This window comes from Chelmon rostratus, chromosome 9 (assembly GCF_017976325.1).
Source record: "Chelmon rostratus isolate fCheRos1 chromosome 9, fCheRos1.pri, whole genome shotgun sequence".
Classification (NCBI taxonomy): Eukaryota; Metazoa; Chordata; class Actinopteri; order Chaetodontiformes; family Chaetodontidae; genus Chelmon; species Chelmon rostratus.
In genome coordinates, this window is record NC_055666.1 from 7,353,611 (window position 1) to 7,372,374 (window position 18,764).

The 18,764-nt window shown below is 41.8% G+C and overlaps 1 protein-coding gene across 1 annotated transcript in view; it reads left to right on the forward strand.

Moving 5' to 3' along the window:
- pigg (phosphatidylinositol glycan anchor biosynthesis class G) overlaps window positions 1-18,764 on the forward strand; it is a 60,108-nt gene extending 41,344 nt beyond the window's left edge. Inside the window, exons 11-13 of the mRNA XM_041944096.1 lie at window positions 4,919-5,228; window positions 9,063-9,226; window positions 14,006-18,764. Of these exons, the coding sequence (XP_041800030.1) occupies window positions 4,919-5,228; window positions 9,063-9,226; window positions 14,006-14,228 (697 nt within the window). The 3' untranslated portion in view covers window positions 14,229-18,764. The remainder of the gene's footprint in view (window positions 1-4,918; window positions 5,229-9,062; window positions 9,227-14,005) is intronic.

Genomic DNA, 18,764 nt, shown 5'->3' on the forward strand with positions numbered 1-18,764 from the left:
GAAGTAAGGGCTGGACAAGATGAATACATCTGAAAGCTGTGCTGTGTGATATACTATAATCAGGAGACACTTAAAATAACTGCAGCCACTTTTGGGGTGCTGCAGTTTTGGAAATGACATAAACAGCAAATAGCCTTTGCTGCTCAGACAAAGAACACTCTTGCTTTCTGCCCTGAAAATGTCAAAGCAAACAAGATTGCTTTCAGCATTCAGAATTTTGCATGTCTCAGTGTTGGAGAAAATGTTTATTGTGTCAGACTGATGTGGATTAGCGCTGCAGCCTTTCACAGTTAAATATACAGGTTTCAGGAGGGAAGGCATCTTTTAATATCCCGCATGTAAATCTCACGGGTTTCCCATCCTGCTCCCTTTGTGTAAAGCACGGTTGTAAGATGACAGCCACGTCAAGTGCATGGCACAGTACTTTTTGTTAAGCACAAACACGTAGCCACAGAAAGATTAGTTTGTAATTCTCTCAATTTTTCTACCTTGCAAACTAGTTAACAAGTAAGGCCGGCAGCTCAAACCCATCACTGTCCTCGCATAAAGTCAGATCCAGGCCAGGATTTTCCACTTTTCCTTTGCATAAAATAATGATGAATACAATCCCTGCCACATTGTTGGGGGAGTTGTGAATAATAAAGAATAGTGCTGTATGGAGCATATTACTCTACTCCTTTCCTCTGTTGGAACAGGTTTCCATAAAACACACTGATTAATAATACATGTCCAATACTTGCTCAACTCCTTCAGGGTCAGCTATTATCCTGTAGTGCTTTTGCAGCTTTGACTGCACGCTGCTGCAAAATGAAATGTCCCTTTACTCTGGAGGAAGCGTGTTTCCGATGTCATGATTGTGAAAAGAATATTTTCTAGAAGTGAAAATAGTTTTTAGCCATCACAGTTTGGAAAATATTACCAGAAGCTGTTTTAAATCGATGTTAGACACGATTCTGAACATCTGGGCTACGCTGGTCAATAGGTGAACGTATAAAAAAACATTTGGCATTCATAATGACTCGACGTGTTTGCAGAGAATACAATTAAAAGCCTCATTTTCCTCAGGCTGTAACTTCTTGAAAATTCAGTGGCTCCCTGAACTTCATTAGCTCTTAATGCTCTTTATTCTCCTTCCATCCATTATGAAATAGAATAAAACAACTTAGCATTGTCACAGCTGTAACCACTCTTTTGTTGTCTGTTTTTTTAAGGCTGGTTTACTCATTCCTCTCTTTTTGACAAATATTAATGAATGTAAGTTAATTAAAGAGCAGACTTGACGGGAAAATCTTTTCATTTAAATTTCTGTGGATAAGAGCATATGCTGAATGCCTGAAATGGAAATTAGACTAAATGTAATTGCCTTCATAATCGAAAGCACTTTTCCTTTAAAGCTTCAATTTGGGACTTTTTGAGCATATAAATTATTTATAGTTGGGGAAGGATTTTTGTGGAGTAAGCCTTTTAGACGGGGAAGAGCCTTATGGAAACTTCTTTCTTTTTGATATTTGCGGCCTCAGACTTTAGCCCCAGACTTGCTGTTACTGGCCCACAGTATCTTTAAATCTGTATTAAATCTTGTTGACATGAATTCAGCACTTGTTTAGTTTACATCCTTCTAATCATTTAGGGTGAAACCTCCTGTTTTCTAAACGTATTACATTAATTGTCAGGAGAAAAAGAAGTTAAGTGCACTGGAAACAATTTTCGATCCAACCGACCGGAGCTAAATGACCAGACAAATTAAAAAAAAATAGCAGTAAGCCATGCTTCTGGATACAGGTATGTCATTGTTTTCTAAATCATTCTACTTGTAATTGAAAAAAAGCCAACATGCATCAGTTTGTAAATTGTATAGATTTACAGGTCCAGTGTGGAGGGTTTGGGGAAGAATATGATATTCATAATAATGATCATTAGTGTATAATCACCTGAAAGTTGCTGCGTTTTTGTTACCTTAGATTAAGCTCTGTGCATCTACAGAGGGAGCCGGTCCTCTTCCACAAAGCCCGCCATGTTGCATCACCATCGCTGTAGGTTCTCCTACACAAGGGGAGGGTGAGGTGAGGGATACTCTGTTGGTTGTGATCTGCAACATCACCGCTAGCTGCCCCTAAATCCTAAACACTGGACCTTTGTGCATTCTTACCAGACAGGCAGAAAGTTACAGAACTCGCTTTAAAAGTATGGCAGTTTAATTCAGCCTTAAGGTTTTAACACACCCACAGTCGACTCACACAGGTGTTTTCACGTGTGGTGCCTGATTAGACCTCCTCTCAGGTGTGTGTGTGTGTGTGCATGTGTACAGACTGTGTTTTAACATGTCCCCAACATTCATAATTAGTTTTGTTGCACCTGGTTGTTATCTCATTGGTCTATGGAGTTTTGTGACATCACATTACTCCCAGGATGGCTCCACCTACCTTTAGCTGACTTGAGGTGTAATCAGACACAGTAATTGAAAACACCTGTGTGGGTGAGCGGGGCCTTCATTGGCAAACCTTTCATGTTTCGTTAATCAGTGTTGTAAAAATGTCATTGTAAAATTTTTAATGTCTTTGTGAAACTTTAGAATTAATGGCCCAATCTGTATTTTTTAATACTGAAGTTGCCAGTTTATTGTCTAGTTATGCAGTCTAATACATCATCGCTGCAGTAAATCCTGCTCAATCGAGGCTCATTGATGCACGTGGGGAGCGAAGGCTGGCCCGGGTGGTCCGATCCAACGGACGAGCTGCTGGAGCTCAAATTGCTAAAGAAGTTGCTGGTTCTGATAGAAAGGTGTCAGAATAAACAGAATGCATCGCAATTTGTCACTCACCTGGGGAACACATGGCACCAGAATGCACCTATGCGAAGAAGATAAGCCGTCAGAGGCAGTGTAAGGCTTTGTGCAATGTTCTGCTGGGAAACCTTGGGTTCCGCCATCCATGTGGATGTTACTTTGACACATGCCACCTACGTAAGCATCGTTGCAGACATGTACACCCTTTCATGAAAACAATATTCCCTGATGGCTGTGGCCTATCTCAGCAGGGTAATGCGCCCTGCCACAAAGCAACAGTGGTCCAGGAATGGTTTGAGGAGCACAGTTCGAGGTATTGACTTGGCCTCCAAATTCCCCAGATCTCAATCCAATCAAGCATCTGTGGTTGGACAAACAAGTCCGATCCATGGAGGCCCAACTCCCAACTTACAGGACTTAAAGGATCTGCCGCTAACATCTTGGTGCCAGATACCACAACACACCTTCAGCGGCATGTGGAGTCCATGCCCAGACAGGTCAGGGCTGTTTTGGCAGCAAGAGGGGGACCAACACAATATTAGGCAGGTGGTCATAATTTTATGCCTGATCTGTGGATATAACAGAAGACTAGATATTATAAACCTCCCAATATCAGACAGGTACTTTTAGCTAGGGGTACCTAACAAACTGGCAACTGAGTGTTGTACTTTTGTGTATTTCTCAACTCAAAATTCAAAATACAGTTCTATCTTGTTCTGGTCTATTACTAATATGAACAAACCTGTTACAGCACAATAAAAAACACTACAGGCTTAAAGGTGAATTATCACATACTGAGTTATTGATTCTGATTTGAGGTTCAAATCCTGTGGCTTTATTTTTGGTAGGACTCCCCTTTTGAACACCTGGAGTCCTGTGTGACTTACTGTACACTACTTTATTATGTTGTGTTAGGAATAACTACAGGTTATGTGTTTTGGTCAGTATACTGTATCAGTATGATATAAATACAGCAGTATGTCTCTACAAATGAAAACAATGGGAGTCTATGGCTCTAATCAGTAATAAATGACGAAAGTATGAAAGTTTTTAGCATTCCAAGTTAGTCAGTTGTTATAAAATCTGTCTGTGACCTTCAAGAGTAGTCTGTAGTCTGGGCTGTTTCACTGCCACTCCTGTTATCCTTACCATTTACAACCTGTGGTACTGCATTCAAAAAAGATCATTTTGACATCAGTAGCAGGTGAAAAAAGTCGTATGACTCCAAATGCCCCCCAAAATATGGTAATAACCTGTTTCTCAGCTTGTAGAGATGCAGAGAGCACAATGGACGGAGAGATGGATGTGAGAAAGTCTGTTTTCCTCAGACGAGTTATTCTGTCTTCCAGTCTCATAGCTTTAATTATTAATGCTACATTGACACACTGCATACTCAATGAAAGAAGGGTGAAGAGTTACAGAAATATGAGAAATACTGTCTAACAGGAGGCAGGGATATGAAATTAATTTAAGTAGTGAACTTTGAAAGCCCGTTTTAACAAAGGGTCTGAATCTGGAGTGTGTTCGGCTGTAGATCATTGGCTCTCGTAATTGGAAATGTTTGTAGTTGGAAACTTTTTCTGTAGTTTAAGGTTAATGAATGAAACATGGTGATGAGCCATTCAACAAAATATGTAGTATTGTTTTGAGCTTTTACACTCCATATTTCATATCTGCTCTGACTGATGCTGATACATTTTCTTTATCCACCTGAAAATGTCAGTATCACAGAGACGATATGAATCTGTTTAGGTGTAGACTGTCCTCTGCTCAAACATTTCTGCTCTGCTGCATTTTGTTAATTAAGATTGTTGTTCTGGTTCTGTTCAGTTGTTTGCTTTTGTTCTTGTTCATTGTTTTACAGCTTTTGTTGTCACCTTTATTTGATTAAAGTAATTTTTCTTTTATCATTCAGCGTGTAAAGTCTGAATTAAATCATTTTCCTCATGTCCCAAAAAATCTCTGGATATTTAATTGCTGAAACGCATGGACAGGTACAGCAAGACAGCCAGAATCCACATCCCAGAGTCACTTACCGCAATTACTTGAATATTGAACGGGGAGTTTTGTAGAGAAAAATCAATAGTGGCTTACTGCAAATTCAGAAATGACACTGTAATCTTTCTCTTTTAGGGGAACAGTGGAGGCACGCTTTGTTTACGTCTTCGTTTTGGGCATCCTCTTCACGGGCACCAAGGACCTGCTGCGATCCCAGATCATCACAGCAGATGCCAAGTTGAAGAGCAGGGGATTATGGGAGATCTACAGTGGCTTGGTTTTGTTGGTTTCACTGTTGTTTCGTGCTCACAACCTGCCAGTCCTCTGCTGCTGCCTGTTGATCCAGACGCTCATGGCTCAGTTCATCTGGAGGAGACTCCATTATGACGCCGCCCAAACTACCATCATGCATTACTGGTTTGGTCAGGCCTTCTTTTACTTTCAGGTAAGCATCAATAATAATGTCAGTAATAGCAAAGTTTCTCTGAAATATTACTTTATGTTGGTATATTAAGTAATGTGGATTGTGTATGAGTTTGAAATGTCATGTTTCGGTGGCGAGACACCAAAAACTCAAAGTAACATTTCCCCAAAATGTTGTTGATATACAGTATATTCTGAACTATATCATATTTTCAGAATAACAGTAGCAGATGGGCAGTGGGGAGCCAAATGTCAGGTGTTAAAATGGAAAAATCATTTATTTCCACTAGAATTACCACTATCATTGATCAATTTTTTTGTCAAATACATGCCATGGACCAAAATCACCAAGCTTCGAGGAAACATGCTTCATGAATTTTGCTGCGTCACTCTCTGCTGTGGCAGGGCCTTAACTGTGGTGGTCTTGAGAAGAGCCTTTAACCCAGCTGAAGCTGAGATGGGGCTGGTAAGCTCTGTGTGAGGGCCTTCCTGAAAAACAGCACTGCTCTCAGTGAAGTTTCCCTCACTAAATACAGGTTAAATGAATGTGTGTTGCAGCAGTGGATGGTAGTGATTGGCATTTTCTGTTGACTTCTTGCAGTGTTTGTATCTGTAGAGTCAGATAAGCTTGTTTACCCCCTACTGACCTTCCCAAATTAAGTTCAATTCACCTTGCTGTAAATCTATAGAGTTAGTCTTGCGGTTAAAAAAACAACTCAAACCATCACCAGTTGACAAATACAACCATTTCACAAACTGCAGTACCTATTGGTATTTCTAACGCCAAAAAGAAGGCGTCAAGATGCGTCTCAGAGCCAAAATCACCACCTCCCATATCTATAAAAGGAACTCGAGGGAACAACACAACAGTAAGCAAGGTTTTCTTGTCTGATTGTAAGAGACATCTAATTTAACGCTCTCACACAGAGTGTAGCAACATTTAGGAAAGCTATCACCACTGATAAAGTGCTGGATACTATAATAGGTGCAGTTCTGGGCAGAGGAAGCGTTTGTGTGTAAATTATATTCCATCAATGCAGCACTGACATGAAGGTGAACTGGATTAGTTGTTTCCTGTGGATGTGTTATGTTCTGAGCTATGACTGTTCCTCTAAGGCAGATATGATCCCTTCCTTTTCATTTCGCCACCACCCAGGACAGATATTTGGTTAACAGATGTGTACGGCTGTCCGTACTGAACTTCCATATCGCTAACAATTTAATAAGCGCCACCACCCTTGGGTCATTAATGCTTTGATGGGCTCGGGAATAGACCGCCACCAGACAATTTTGAGTGTAGGTGCCCAGGCATGTAATTACAGACCTTCGAGAAATAACGTCCTAAACGAAGCTGTAACCATAATTGATTTGTACAGCAACAACATATGTGACTTAAATTTGCTGCTCTGAAGCAAAAAGTGGTGTCATGCAATAGTCAAAATTATGTTGAATTCAAATCTAATCAGCGAGTTCAGGTACAGCTGAGCGGCGAGCTCTGGGTTGCACATTGATCTGGGTGGTAAGATATTAATGCAGAGTCTAGTCACAGTTGCTTTTTCTGTTTTCAAAAGCTTGATCATAAACATCGGCAGAAAGCTGATTGGCCAAGTGTCCTTGTTCTCTGGCGACCAAACACACAAAAACACAAGAGGATTAAGGGAAATATTCCAGGTAACCTCAGATGCAGACAATGCTAGTGTCACAAAAAGGGTAAATCACATCATATGACGAATTAACTGTCTCACAGGAGACGTTTGGGCTGTCTCTATTTAGCTGTCCTGATCTTTTGGAGTGATGGACGAGTCGGACTTTGCTGTGGATTTTCTGTGGATTCATCACTGTCCCGAAACCAGACGGTCAGTAAAGCAGCAAGGAGGGTTTTATTCTTCAGAAACGACTTGAGCCTGTTTCATGAGTAGGGGCGAGTCGCCCCACAGCATAAATTCAGATGCAACTTAGCAACCTTCTGTAGAAAAAAATGAATCATCACGAGGATGTTTTTAGGGCTCAGGGCTGAGAGGTGGAGACACATTGCATTAATGTGACACAAGTGATGTACGCTAAACATAAAAGTTACACGAGATATTTCTGTTTGGTGATGCATTTCAGTGCACATAACACTGCACAGGCTGATTAACATCACTTTTAAAGCATCGGTAATTCAGACTTCCCCCGCTCTGACAGCCGTTCTGACAATGACTTTGGTGTAAAATTCAATCATAAAACATTTCACGCACTTGTGTTTTTTCGTAGGTGACGTGTTTGTCGATGGTGCAGAATGACACTCCTTACATATGAAAGATCCCAGCAGGATTTCAGCACGAGAGCAAGCAGAAAATATCCATATGCAGCCTCCAACCTGCTCGCTGATATTCACCGTGTGTTTGTTTAAAATGGAGCCAGCTGTTAGTGTTCTCTTGCTCTATGATCAGAGATGTCTGTGCAGAAGGGGAACAAACCATTACCTGATGTGTTGCTGCTTATGAATCATGACTGCATCCGGATTTAACAAGAAAGGCGTCCTCTCTTGTTAAATCTCTGCCAGTTCCCTCTGATTTTCCTCTCCTTGTGTGCGTGCATGTTTAGGGTGGAGCGTACATACCGCAGCCTAACAATCACAATGAATTTTAAATGTAATTATCACTTGTTATATTGTAGGAAATTTAATTTGTCAAGGGACACACTTACAGAATGAGATACTGCAAATGAGCCAGTTTGAAGTTGGTGGGAAGGGGCGTGAGCAGACATGACGGCGTTTCTCTGAGCTGCGTTCTGCGTACAGGAGGTATCTGATTTCAACCATCTGAATGTGTCAACCAGAAATCAGATAAAGCACCTCAGTGACACAGATTTGAACATGGATTACTTTGCCCCTGTTTTTTTAAATGCTTGCACTTAATTTGAACTCAAAAATGCTTTTATTGTAAAGGTTAGGTTAAAACTGACTGCCCAGGGAACACTGGGTGCAGTAATGTCTTTAGAGTCACTGGAGTTAAGGAGCCTTTCTGGTCAGAAAGATTTTAACCTGCTTACTTTATGATCTGCATTGGCACAAAGACGGACCACTTTATACATTTCGATATTCCTTCATTTAAAAGCTATAATGTCTATATTACAGCTTTAATGATCTCTGGTCTCTCTGCCGGTTCAGCTTGAAACAACTGCATAAAAAATCTTCAACATATATTTAAAGGCTATGAAATATTTCCTCATATCAGCACAGCTATTCAGCCTCTTTTTTTGAGTTGCATTATTTTATTAGGTTGGAACAAAGGTATATTTTTTCTATGTGTATATATCTTACATTTACAGAACCAAATGCCATTTTCACTGTGGCTATAAATCCTGATTGTGCTGCAGTGATACAATCTCCTAAAGCTTCAGATGAAACTTCTGAACAAAGAACAAAGAAAATAAAACAAGGTTAGGAAAGTTTCATATTTGCAGTTCTACTGCAGGCATATTTGTCTTGTTTCAGAGGTCCTGGAAATTCCTTCCGTTGTTAAATAAGCCAGAAATATGCTGTTTTTAAAAAATAAAATATGTGTGCTGGTACATGCACATGTCCACACTTTCACAGCAGCCCGAGGGGCTCTAACAAGAGTCCAGGAGCTCCAGATAGAAAGCTGTGTGTGCTGCTCTGGTCAGGGACTGGAAAACACAAACAACTGTGCCGATGGGAAGTGGCCAGAAGGTTCGAGTAATGATGATAAAGCAAAGGGCCAGTTCTTTAGAGCTCTGAAATGCTTACAACGCTTCACCCACAGATCTTTGTGCACTCATTTTGTCTGTTTACAGGGTAAGTTATTCCTGTGCCATGGTGATGCTAAAATAAGCTTCCTTTGTGCTCCCGCAGGGCAATTCCAACAACATTGCCACCGTCGACATTTCAGTCGGCTTCGTTGGACTGGAAAGTTACGTAGAAGCACCTGCCATCTTCTTAACGGCCCTGAGCACTTACGCCGGGCCCCTGCTCTGGGCATGTCACCTCGTCTGCTACCTTAGCTCCGAGAGAGACAGGTAGGTGTCAGTCACTCTATGGCACTGATATCCAACCAGGGGTGTTTATACACCGGGGTTACTCCTGCAGTTTCCAGGGGGTCAACTCAGTCAAAAAAATCCATCCACATGTTTTTGTTAAGGACAATCTTAAACAGCCAAATAGGACTACAAGTTAGCATTATGCTTATCTTTTCAACCACACTGTACACGAGTGGACAAGTTGAAAATAGTTAGCTATAAGTAATGGATAAATGGTTGAATTATATAAATTAAAGTTTAAAAAGTGGTTGAAATTGCTAAAAGTAATGCATAACCTGTTTAGAAATAATGAGCTAAAAGTAATTAATGGATAAAGAGTTGAAATAAAGTAATGAATAAACCATCTTTTCTCAATTACATTCGCTGAAAATGTCCCTGTAATGTTAAACATCAATACATGTAATTATAAAGTGCACAAATATAGTGATAAAGTAACATCCAGTTTATTCTCCATGTATAAGAACACATTTGGATCATGGCGGGTGGTGCCAGTCAAGGGGTATTTGAGGGACTGGGTTCGTCAGCCGAAATGTTGGAAATTACTGCTCTATGGTAGAATTGAACGTTAAACAAGCTCCACTCCTCTACTTTGGTTTTAAGCGTGTGTGTGCCAGCTCAGCCACACAGCATCGTCACTATTACAGTTACTTCTAGTGATGTTTCTGTTTTATACTTTTTCTTTGTGAATACTGTCTGTGGGTGGGACAGCACCGGCACAACAGGGATATTCTGTTAATAGTTTTACTCATGGCAACAAGGAGACTTGCGTGCAGGGTATCAAAGATGCATGTAAACAGCTTAGCCCGCATAAGACCTTAACTGGAGAGAGGCCAAGGCTCGGCTGCTGTATACGTGTGAATGCAGCCAATAACTACAGCTTCCCCTCAGCATGGCGCCCCTGCACAGAGCTGAGTGATGAGCTCTGTGGCTGGGCAGCAGCTGCCCTGCTGATGGAGCCAAAACTAAAATGCTCTTTTATTGTAGACTGTTTGTTTGTATAAAAAGAGTTTGCTTTAACCTGCCTATGTTGTTTAAGTGTCAGCGATTTATCTAAGACTGCAGCCTTGTGCTAATACATCACTACCTCATGTAAAAAGAAGTCAGCACAAAGGTCCCATAGAAATTAGACTGCAGCAGGCGCATATACCCATGCATGATTTATATTTTTAATAATCTTTGATCCCACATGTGATTGTGATATGTTGAACATTTCAGTAGTGCAGACAGTCTGATTAAAAAGTTCTACCCATCTTAAAATTTTTTGTGCTGCTCGCGGCAGAGCAAAGGGATGATGAAGTCGATCCTTTCGTCCATCAGACACTCTGGTCCAGGAGGGCTCCCAGCTGGCCTGCCATGAAATTTAATGTGGATATTAAAGGTCCTCAGAGGATGACTCTCATGTTGGCGACCTCTCCACCTTTCATTTAGCACAACCATGAGGTACAAATGTCCCTGTGATCCATGACGAGACATTTCCAAGACCTCTATCCATGAAATTTTCACCGTCATCGCCCTGAAAGTTTAACACAGAAATATAAAAATTTACACAGCTTGATTATAATGAACTCCATCAACTTTCTTTTAGCACCACAATCAGGGAAAACCCAATCTCTAACCCCACCAAGAGTAGAGGGGTTCCTCATGAAAAGTGAAGCCACGCTCAGATGGAAGCTTCACCACGGCTGAGTAAGCTAGCAAATCACTTGTGAGAGGCATGACAGAATGTCACATACGGTAGCCAGCAGCAACATGACATATGAGATGTGATGTATGTTGAATGTATATCGGCTGCCTAAAATGCTACTTCTGAAAAACCTCATTCAAATGCAGCTCATGCATTCATCTGTTCCACTCGTGAACCAAAACTGCAACAACAACGCAATCATGCAGTAAATCCCATTTAGACTGATGGCACGACTGATCTGCCCACAAGCAGGCCATTAGGGGAGGCGATGATGGAGTCTGGCGGCCTCGCCACTTTCACTGTGGTTTTACCCTCTGAATAGTCAAATCGCCTGTACGTTGTTTGGTCTGCCCATCACTTTCATATCGAGTGCAGCAATGAACACTGCAGCCTCTAGAGGCCACCGCAGGGACTCTGCTCTATGATGCCCCTCGAGCTAACGTCACATTAAATCCAGAGTGTAAACATAACACACTGCGTCACCGTGCAGGACACATGACTGCCTTCCTTTGTTGTTGTTATTCATAGAGGGACGCTTCCGTCAGAAACCCCACCTGTAATATGCACTACTCAGACACTGTCACAAAGGAAACTCTAAAATAGCCTCATATACAGTATCTCATTTAGAATTCACTCTGCACCATCAGCAGCTCCATCACAAGACAAGGGCTGAAAATGGACTTTGATCAATAGCTTTTCAACGGATTTCCCTTGACACACTCAAATTCTTACTTAAAGCAGTCGCATGATTGGAAGAGAATGCTTTATTGTTTTAGTGCACTTCATATCACTGTAAACCTCCAAACCGGCCAATCAGACGAGACCCATCGGCGCAGCTTTCTTTTCATCTCTAAAGAGTCGGATTCTGACATAAATCCAGAAGATAAAAAGCATGTTCAGGTCATCGTGTTTTCACCGTGTCATTGATCTCTAAGAAGCCGCACTGGCTCTTTGAAATTACCTTTGTTGAGAGCTGTGAAAAAGTAAAGTGGACGTGGTGACAGACAGCCGATCTTTTGTGCATCTCGCTGCTTTGTAAGCTCTTAAGTGCAGTGGATTGGAAATATGATGCATTGAAGGACAACTTAGCCTTCCCTCAAACAGTGGTGGGATCTCCCTCAGTCAGCGGGTCACTTATCCATCATTTTGCACATTTATGACAGCAGAAGAAGGATAAATTAAGACCAAAAAATACTCCTCTCTCTGTGTTAGAAGTCTTCTTCTTTCTGTGGCTTTCTCATTTTGTTTTAGGATTTTCACTTTTTTGAACCACACGCTGGATAAATGAGCTAAAGTCAAGCTTATCTTCTTCATCACATCATTCATTTAGAAAACTGTGAATTAGAGAGGATGCCGTAGATGTCTCACATCTTCTCCACTGAGAGGATGAAGTCGCTGGCAGGATTGTGCACAGCCTGACTGTTTACCTGGGTGCCCACCTGAGAGGTCGCACATGAATGTTTAGCAGCTCTTCGGGGTAGGACGGCGAAGTAAACGTAAGCTGTTTTAAAAACAGCCGCTCTGTGGAATTCGCTATTAATTGAGGAGCTTAACCTTTACAGTACGCTGATTGCTGGTGCACAGTGGGATTCAGTTTATTTTTAGACAAACTGAGTGTTCAGTTTGACTCAAGTTATTTTCCTACTCACCAACATCGTTTGTCTTCATCTGAGGACATGGCCACTTCGCTAGTCACAGATTTACTAATGGGTTCGCCACGATCAGACATATGTCATATGTGAACACTTAGGGCATTTCTGGTGTGTCCACCTTTGTTTTCCCATCCAAATAAGTAATTAGATAACTGGGTTAAATTAGACTTTTGTTATAAAAGAGCACTTCATCGATTTTACTCATCGAGTTTAGTGTGCTTGTCATGCAGAGTATGATTCAGTCTGTGAAAACTGTTCTGTAAGGTCCTCTGTGGCTCTGAAAGGATCATCAGGGTTGTCTCTGCTTGGGTTTCAAGACTACACATTCATAACAGAAAGCCTGCAATACAAACTGAGGCCTCGGCATTTGAAAGACCTGGGCATTCACCAGGCAGGGAGGATTTAACATGGGTCTGGCTCCAGATCCTACGCCTCCCATTATGCCATAATAAGTGGCATTATGGGAGGCGTAGGATCTGGAGTTTTTGGAGCCAGACCCATACCAGCGGCTAAAAGTCAGCATATCTCAGCCTCTGCTGCTTCAATTTCGCCCATTCTTTTTTTAATCTGTCCCTGATGAGTCCCCCGCCCCCATGTATACAAACCTGGACTCTTAGTTTTGCAAGTTAGTGGTATTGTTTAATCACATGTCATTGACTCTGACGGCAGCATAGCAACAAAAGCATAACTCCATCTCTTCCTGTGTGCCATAGTATTGAATTGTTGCATTCAGAAAAAGCTCATTATTGCTTATTCATGTGTGTTTGTGCCCATGCAGATCTTCATAGAAATCAACAGTGTGTGTGTTGTAACTGGTCATATGATTTTCCACCTCCAAACTGGACTCCTTCCCATGTCTCCCACTACTCTTGTCTTGGGAAAAGGCTTGAAGTTGCTCCCCCTCAGCTGGGACTCTGCCTGTTTGAATGAACAAGATCCCAGCGCTGATTTACGCGTGTGCCTCAATGCATCAGAGACGAAGTCGAGTGTACATGAGTCTTTGTGTATCCGCGTGTTTGTTTTTACATCATCATGTCCTAATCTCCTCACTGCATCCCTCCTCCAATCATGCAGGTTTTTGAAGTCATTAACTTCTTTATCAGACTTTGCCAGCAATCCGTATTATTATGAGAAGATAATTGGATCAGACTCTTCTCCTTGTTACAAGGGTAAGGTAAAAACTCCAAAAATGTGAGAATGCAGCGTTCGTTGATGATGAATCATCAAACAATCTGCAGCTCTACTAATGAGACACTGTCATATAGAAAACATAGAGCAGCTCAGGGTGACCTTGGTGTGCAAAAAAAACTTCTCTGTGTGGCTCTCTAGGAGGTTTTTACCCATTATTCACAGCAAAGAGTCGCCTGCTTTGCTCTCTGCAGTGCTTTCCTCCTCTCTGATGAATCCTTTTCCTCTCTGCAGGAGCCCGGTTGCAGTTAGCCACGGCTGCTACTGTTTGGCCCTGCTGAGGTCTGTGCCAGCTGCAGCCTACATTGTGCTGGTAACTGTCCTGCGGTACCATCTCTTCATATGGAGCGTCTTTTCTCCAAAATTGCTGTACGAGTCCATGCACCTGCTGCTGACTGCAGGAGTCTGTCTCTTCTTCAACACGATGGAGCAAAGCCACAGTTCCAGTAAGTCTTAGGGAGCCAAAGACGCACATCTTCCCCTAAGGGATTGCTTTAAGTCAAAGGGTCGGACACAGCCTCATGGAAGTGACTGATACACACTACAATACGCTTACCCTCACTCTGTACTATACTGATCTGTTCACAATAGGTGAATAGGTGCTCCGCAAAGGCTCCGTCCTCTGGACTCTGTGTGTTTGGTTTGCAAAAAGAATACTATAAGAACACTTCTAATGTATTTTTGAGCAGTCTATTTAAATATCCATTCTTTCCACGGAGAAGATGCTTGCGGATGAATAAAAGTGAAATGATGTAAAGCACCTATTTGAAAGAGAATAACAGTGTTTTTTTTACATATATATGCTGTATATTACCTCAGGGACACGTGTACAGTGAGCTACTTAGACTTAGATGGGAGAGCATCTTGTAATTAGAGTGTGAACGTGCGATAGCAGCATAGTAACGACCTGCGCGCTCGCAGGTGTTTTCACTTATTCTGGCTGATTCGCAGTTGGGCCGAGCAATGCTGGGAGTCACACGAGCTCACCGGAGTCAACAGGTGTTTGTCACAGAGCACAGTGTGATGTGTCACAGGAGGAAAAGCACAGGTGTTCATAACACAACCAGTGATGGCGGTTTCAGTTCGGCTGCTGCAGTTTCAGGGTCCTGTTATTGTGCACGTTGTTTCGCTGTCATGGCTCACTGGCACACTTGAATAAAACAGAGCCATTGTTGATGCCATTAGCGGCATTCGTGCTTTTCCTGCTGTGACAGGTCAAACTGTGAAAAAACATCTATGGGCTAATTATTAAGGTTCAAGTTGTCCTGGCCGAACAGGTCCAACAAAGAGAGCGCGATGCTGCCCACACAGTCTAATCAGGCAGCAGGAGAGAAAACACCTGTGTAGGTGTAACAAGGAGATGCAGGGGGGGGGTTCAACGTGGGAGTTTTCAAGACATTTGTTTCTTTCAGAATGTTTTCAATATGCTGGTAAAATGTTATGTAATCTTTTTTTTCCTGTTCTGTCTCACTCTCTGAAGTATTTAACTCAACATTGACGGATGTTTTGCAAATGGCCGACACAAAGCTGCTCTAGATATCTTTATGTGTGTGTGTGTGTGTGTGTGTGGGCACACACACTGATATAAAGGTGAGCGGGTTTATGGGCTCCGGTTTTGGCAAAGTGCATCTTTTTAGTGCAAACAAAAGGCTTCTTAGATACTTTAACATCACATGAGCAGTTAGAACTGTGGGCTTCCTGTTCATAATCTTCCTTTTAAGATGGTTAGATGCATGGCTGAACAATAAACCCAAAGTACCCAATTACTAACATTAAAAATCTCCAACTGACCTGAATTTTATCATAATTTTCACTGCATTAATTATCTGATTCCCATAAATTAAACTCAGAATGGCTACGACAACCCGTGACATCTAGCCAGGGTTTCAGGCAGCCAATCATTTCACAGTTCAGTCCAGACAGCCAGAATTAAACTGGTCGACAGGAAATATCATGGTGTATTATGTAGTACAGATTATCATTTTTGGTTGTTTCCTTCAGGTCTAACTGAGACCTTATTAATGCAGTAGCAATTTTAGTATCTTGGCAAGCATCTGTGCTGCATGTAATGTCGACTGGAGATCTGCAGCACATCAAGAACACCAGACACACTGTTCTTTTTTTACATTCAACCTGTTAGTTATCAGGTCTGTGTTAGATCATGTCTATAAATGCATTTCATGGCGTATTATCTACTTAATCCTACTGGATTAAGTAAAACAGCCATGCATCTACTACAGCTACAACCACAGAAGATGTGAACAAGTTAACTTGTTTTCTTTCTTTCCCACATTGTTCAGCTGGAGATACAGTCTGGAATAAAACGCCAAAATGACTTTGGTTGGTTTATCTCGAAGCTCTGCTGCAGGAACGTAATTCCCCTTTTTTTTTACTTGCTCTCTTGATCCCGCTGAATGCTTCCTCTATGTACATCAGGATTTGGATGTACAAGTCGTATGATTTCCAAGGTCTGGCAGTTCACTGCAGACTTGTAAACTTCTTTAACTTGTTTTCAGCCTGTTCCATCACTAAGAATCCCACCAAAGGAAAGCCTGCATGAAAGCTGGCGCTCATCTAAACCAATAAGGGTATAGAGCCAAAAGAGCAAACAGTGGGTTGCTGTCGTGGTGCTTATGCGCACGCTTTATTATTATAACATCTCACTGATTGCTTGGACTCCATTTTAAACGTAAAATCAAAGAAAAGTCTCATAATTGTGTCAGAAACTCACATATTTGTTAATGTGTCGTAAAACAATGTAATGCAGGGGTGCATTACGCAGCTGTTTGGTTGGGTTATGGGCTTCTGTGATGTCACTGAACAGGACTACTTCAAAGCTCCTTCCTGATTCTAACACGCAGTTCTTACATCATTACCCTGTGAGATTTGTCCAGAAAAAGACCACGTTTTAAAGATTTTGTGCTAAAGCTAACAGTGTGCAACTTTCCGCCTCGGGGCAGAGAAGTGAATCGTAAGTTCCCGCCCCAACACTTGTCACTCACCTTGATGAGCTGTCTGCCCTGAAACAGCACCTCGCCCGAGGCTAAGATCGCTGACTACCCCCCCCCCCCCCCCCCCCAAGCTGCCACAGGCGTCGGAGAAGCAGATGCCAAAGCGAGAAAAAGGTGGAGGGTGGAGGAGGGGGTGGGGGCAATGCTGATGTTCAGCGTGTTTCCGACTAGATTGTGCCTGATGCAAGACGAGCTTCACACTTTGTTTTGCTGCTGTTGCCGTGACTCACCTTGACAGCGACCTCGGCGGCGACTGAACCCACAGAAAATAGAGTTTAAATGTCCTGAACATCATTTGAAAAGTCAGACAAATAAGAGGATTTCCGTTTGAATACACAGGGTCAGTGACACAGACACACGCTGCATGTGGATCACCGCAGGTTAGCGGGTTCGCATCAGAAGCAGGACGCGTTGAGCTGCGAGGCGGCTGAGCTCTGAGCTGAATTGACAGCATACTTTCGTCAAGTGCCTTTTCCTCCCTTCAGCTGAATAAGGAATAACAATAACACAGACTTCAAAGTCTGATAGAAATAGTTTATGAGCCGGATAATAATCTACATCACTCATGTGGATTGTTCTGTCAGTGATGCTTCACATCACTGACAGAACATACAACACTAAACGCATGCTAAAATGTGAAATGTAGCAGCTTTCCTTTGCTTTTAATGGGCAACATTATGTAAGTTTCTCCTCTAATTGTAATGTTTTAAGGTGATTTGGGATGATTTAAAATGAACAGACGTTCATTTTGTCCCTCTGCATCTCCTCAGTTAGCTTGCACTAAACTGAAAACCTGTGAAACCACTTTAGTTCTGTGGAGTTTGAGAAGTTCTTTGGGGCACTGAGTTTGATAATATCATTATAGTGGTCATTTTTCTTGGTGCTGGCAGCGGATTTGCTGCCAGCGGCCAACAATGTGATTTGTCCTTTCCTGTGGTTTTCCGTTGATGAAGTTTGAGAGTCTGTAAGGGGTGTTTTTCTGTTGCTGTTTTTTTCCTTTGTCCCTTCATAGTTCCTGGACTTTTCGTACAGCAGCGGCTATGAGCTGTCGGCAGGTGAGAGTAGTTTTTATTTAACACAAACGTCATGGAACATGATTTAAAAGCATGAAGTCAAAACAGCTGACCCAGACACTGGGTGTCTGGGTCAAAGTCACTGTGGTGAAGTCCGATGAAAGTGCTCACAGAGAGAAAATAAGTCTTGATAATAACTGCAGTTTGGTTGGAGTTTTTTAAGCTGATCTAGTTTTTTCTTCTTTAAAACCTCATGGCTCTTCATGTAAAACCTGACTGCACCGGTGCAAGAAGAGGCCTCAAAGCAGCTTCTCACAAATCTGATGGGATGACACTTTCTGTGTGAAATCCTTCCTCTGTGTCCAAATACCAGCCGGCCCATGAAATGGATCAGAATAATCGTGGCGTCCACGTGGTTGAAAGCTTTTAAGCACGTGTTAGCGATACAGTTATACTTCTCATGAAAAGTGAATGGTGCATTTTCTGCTACTTGTACGATCCCTCAGTGGACATGTCGACTGAATTTAAATTTTTTATTTCAGGTCTGAGGGACAAAGAATGAATGTAGTTTGGATCATTGTGACATCAGATATACAGCAAATACTCTAGGTTTACATCAGCCTTCACTGGTTTGTTTGTTTCACAAGATTCTTTCCAGCTCTTTGCGCTTCCTGTTTAATACATAAAATTTACTTATATGCTTATTCTGGTAACATCCCACTTGTTTTTAGTTTATGGTAACTTTGCAGGCCATCCTGTTTCTTTGTGTGTGTGCGTTTTCCACACTATTTGTATCAAGTGATTTCCTTTTTTACTTGTGATTTCTGTATCCTCTGACTTTAGAGTTCTGCCTCAAATGTGAAATGATGAAAAGTGGCAGATAGCATATTTCCCAAAATCAATTTCTATCAAGACTTACTCTTGCATTATTTATGTTCTTAATGATGAAATAAATCATTTACCACACTA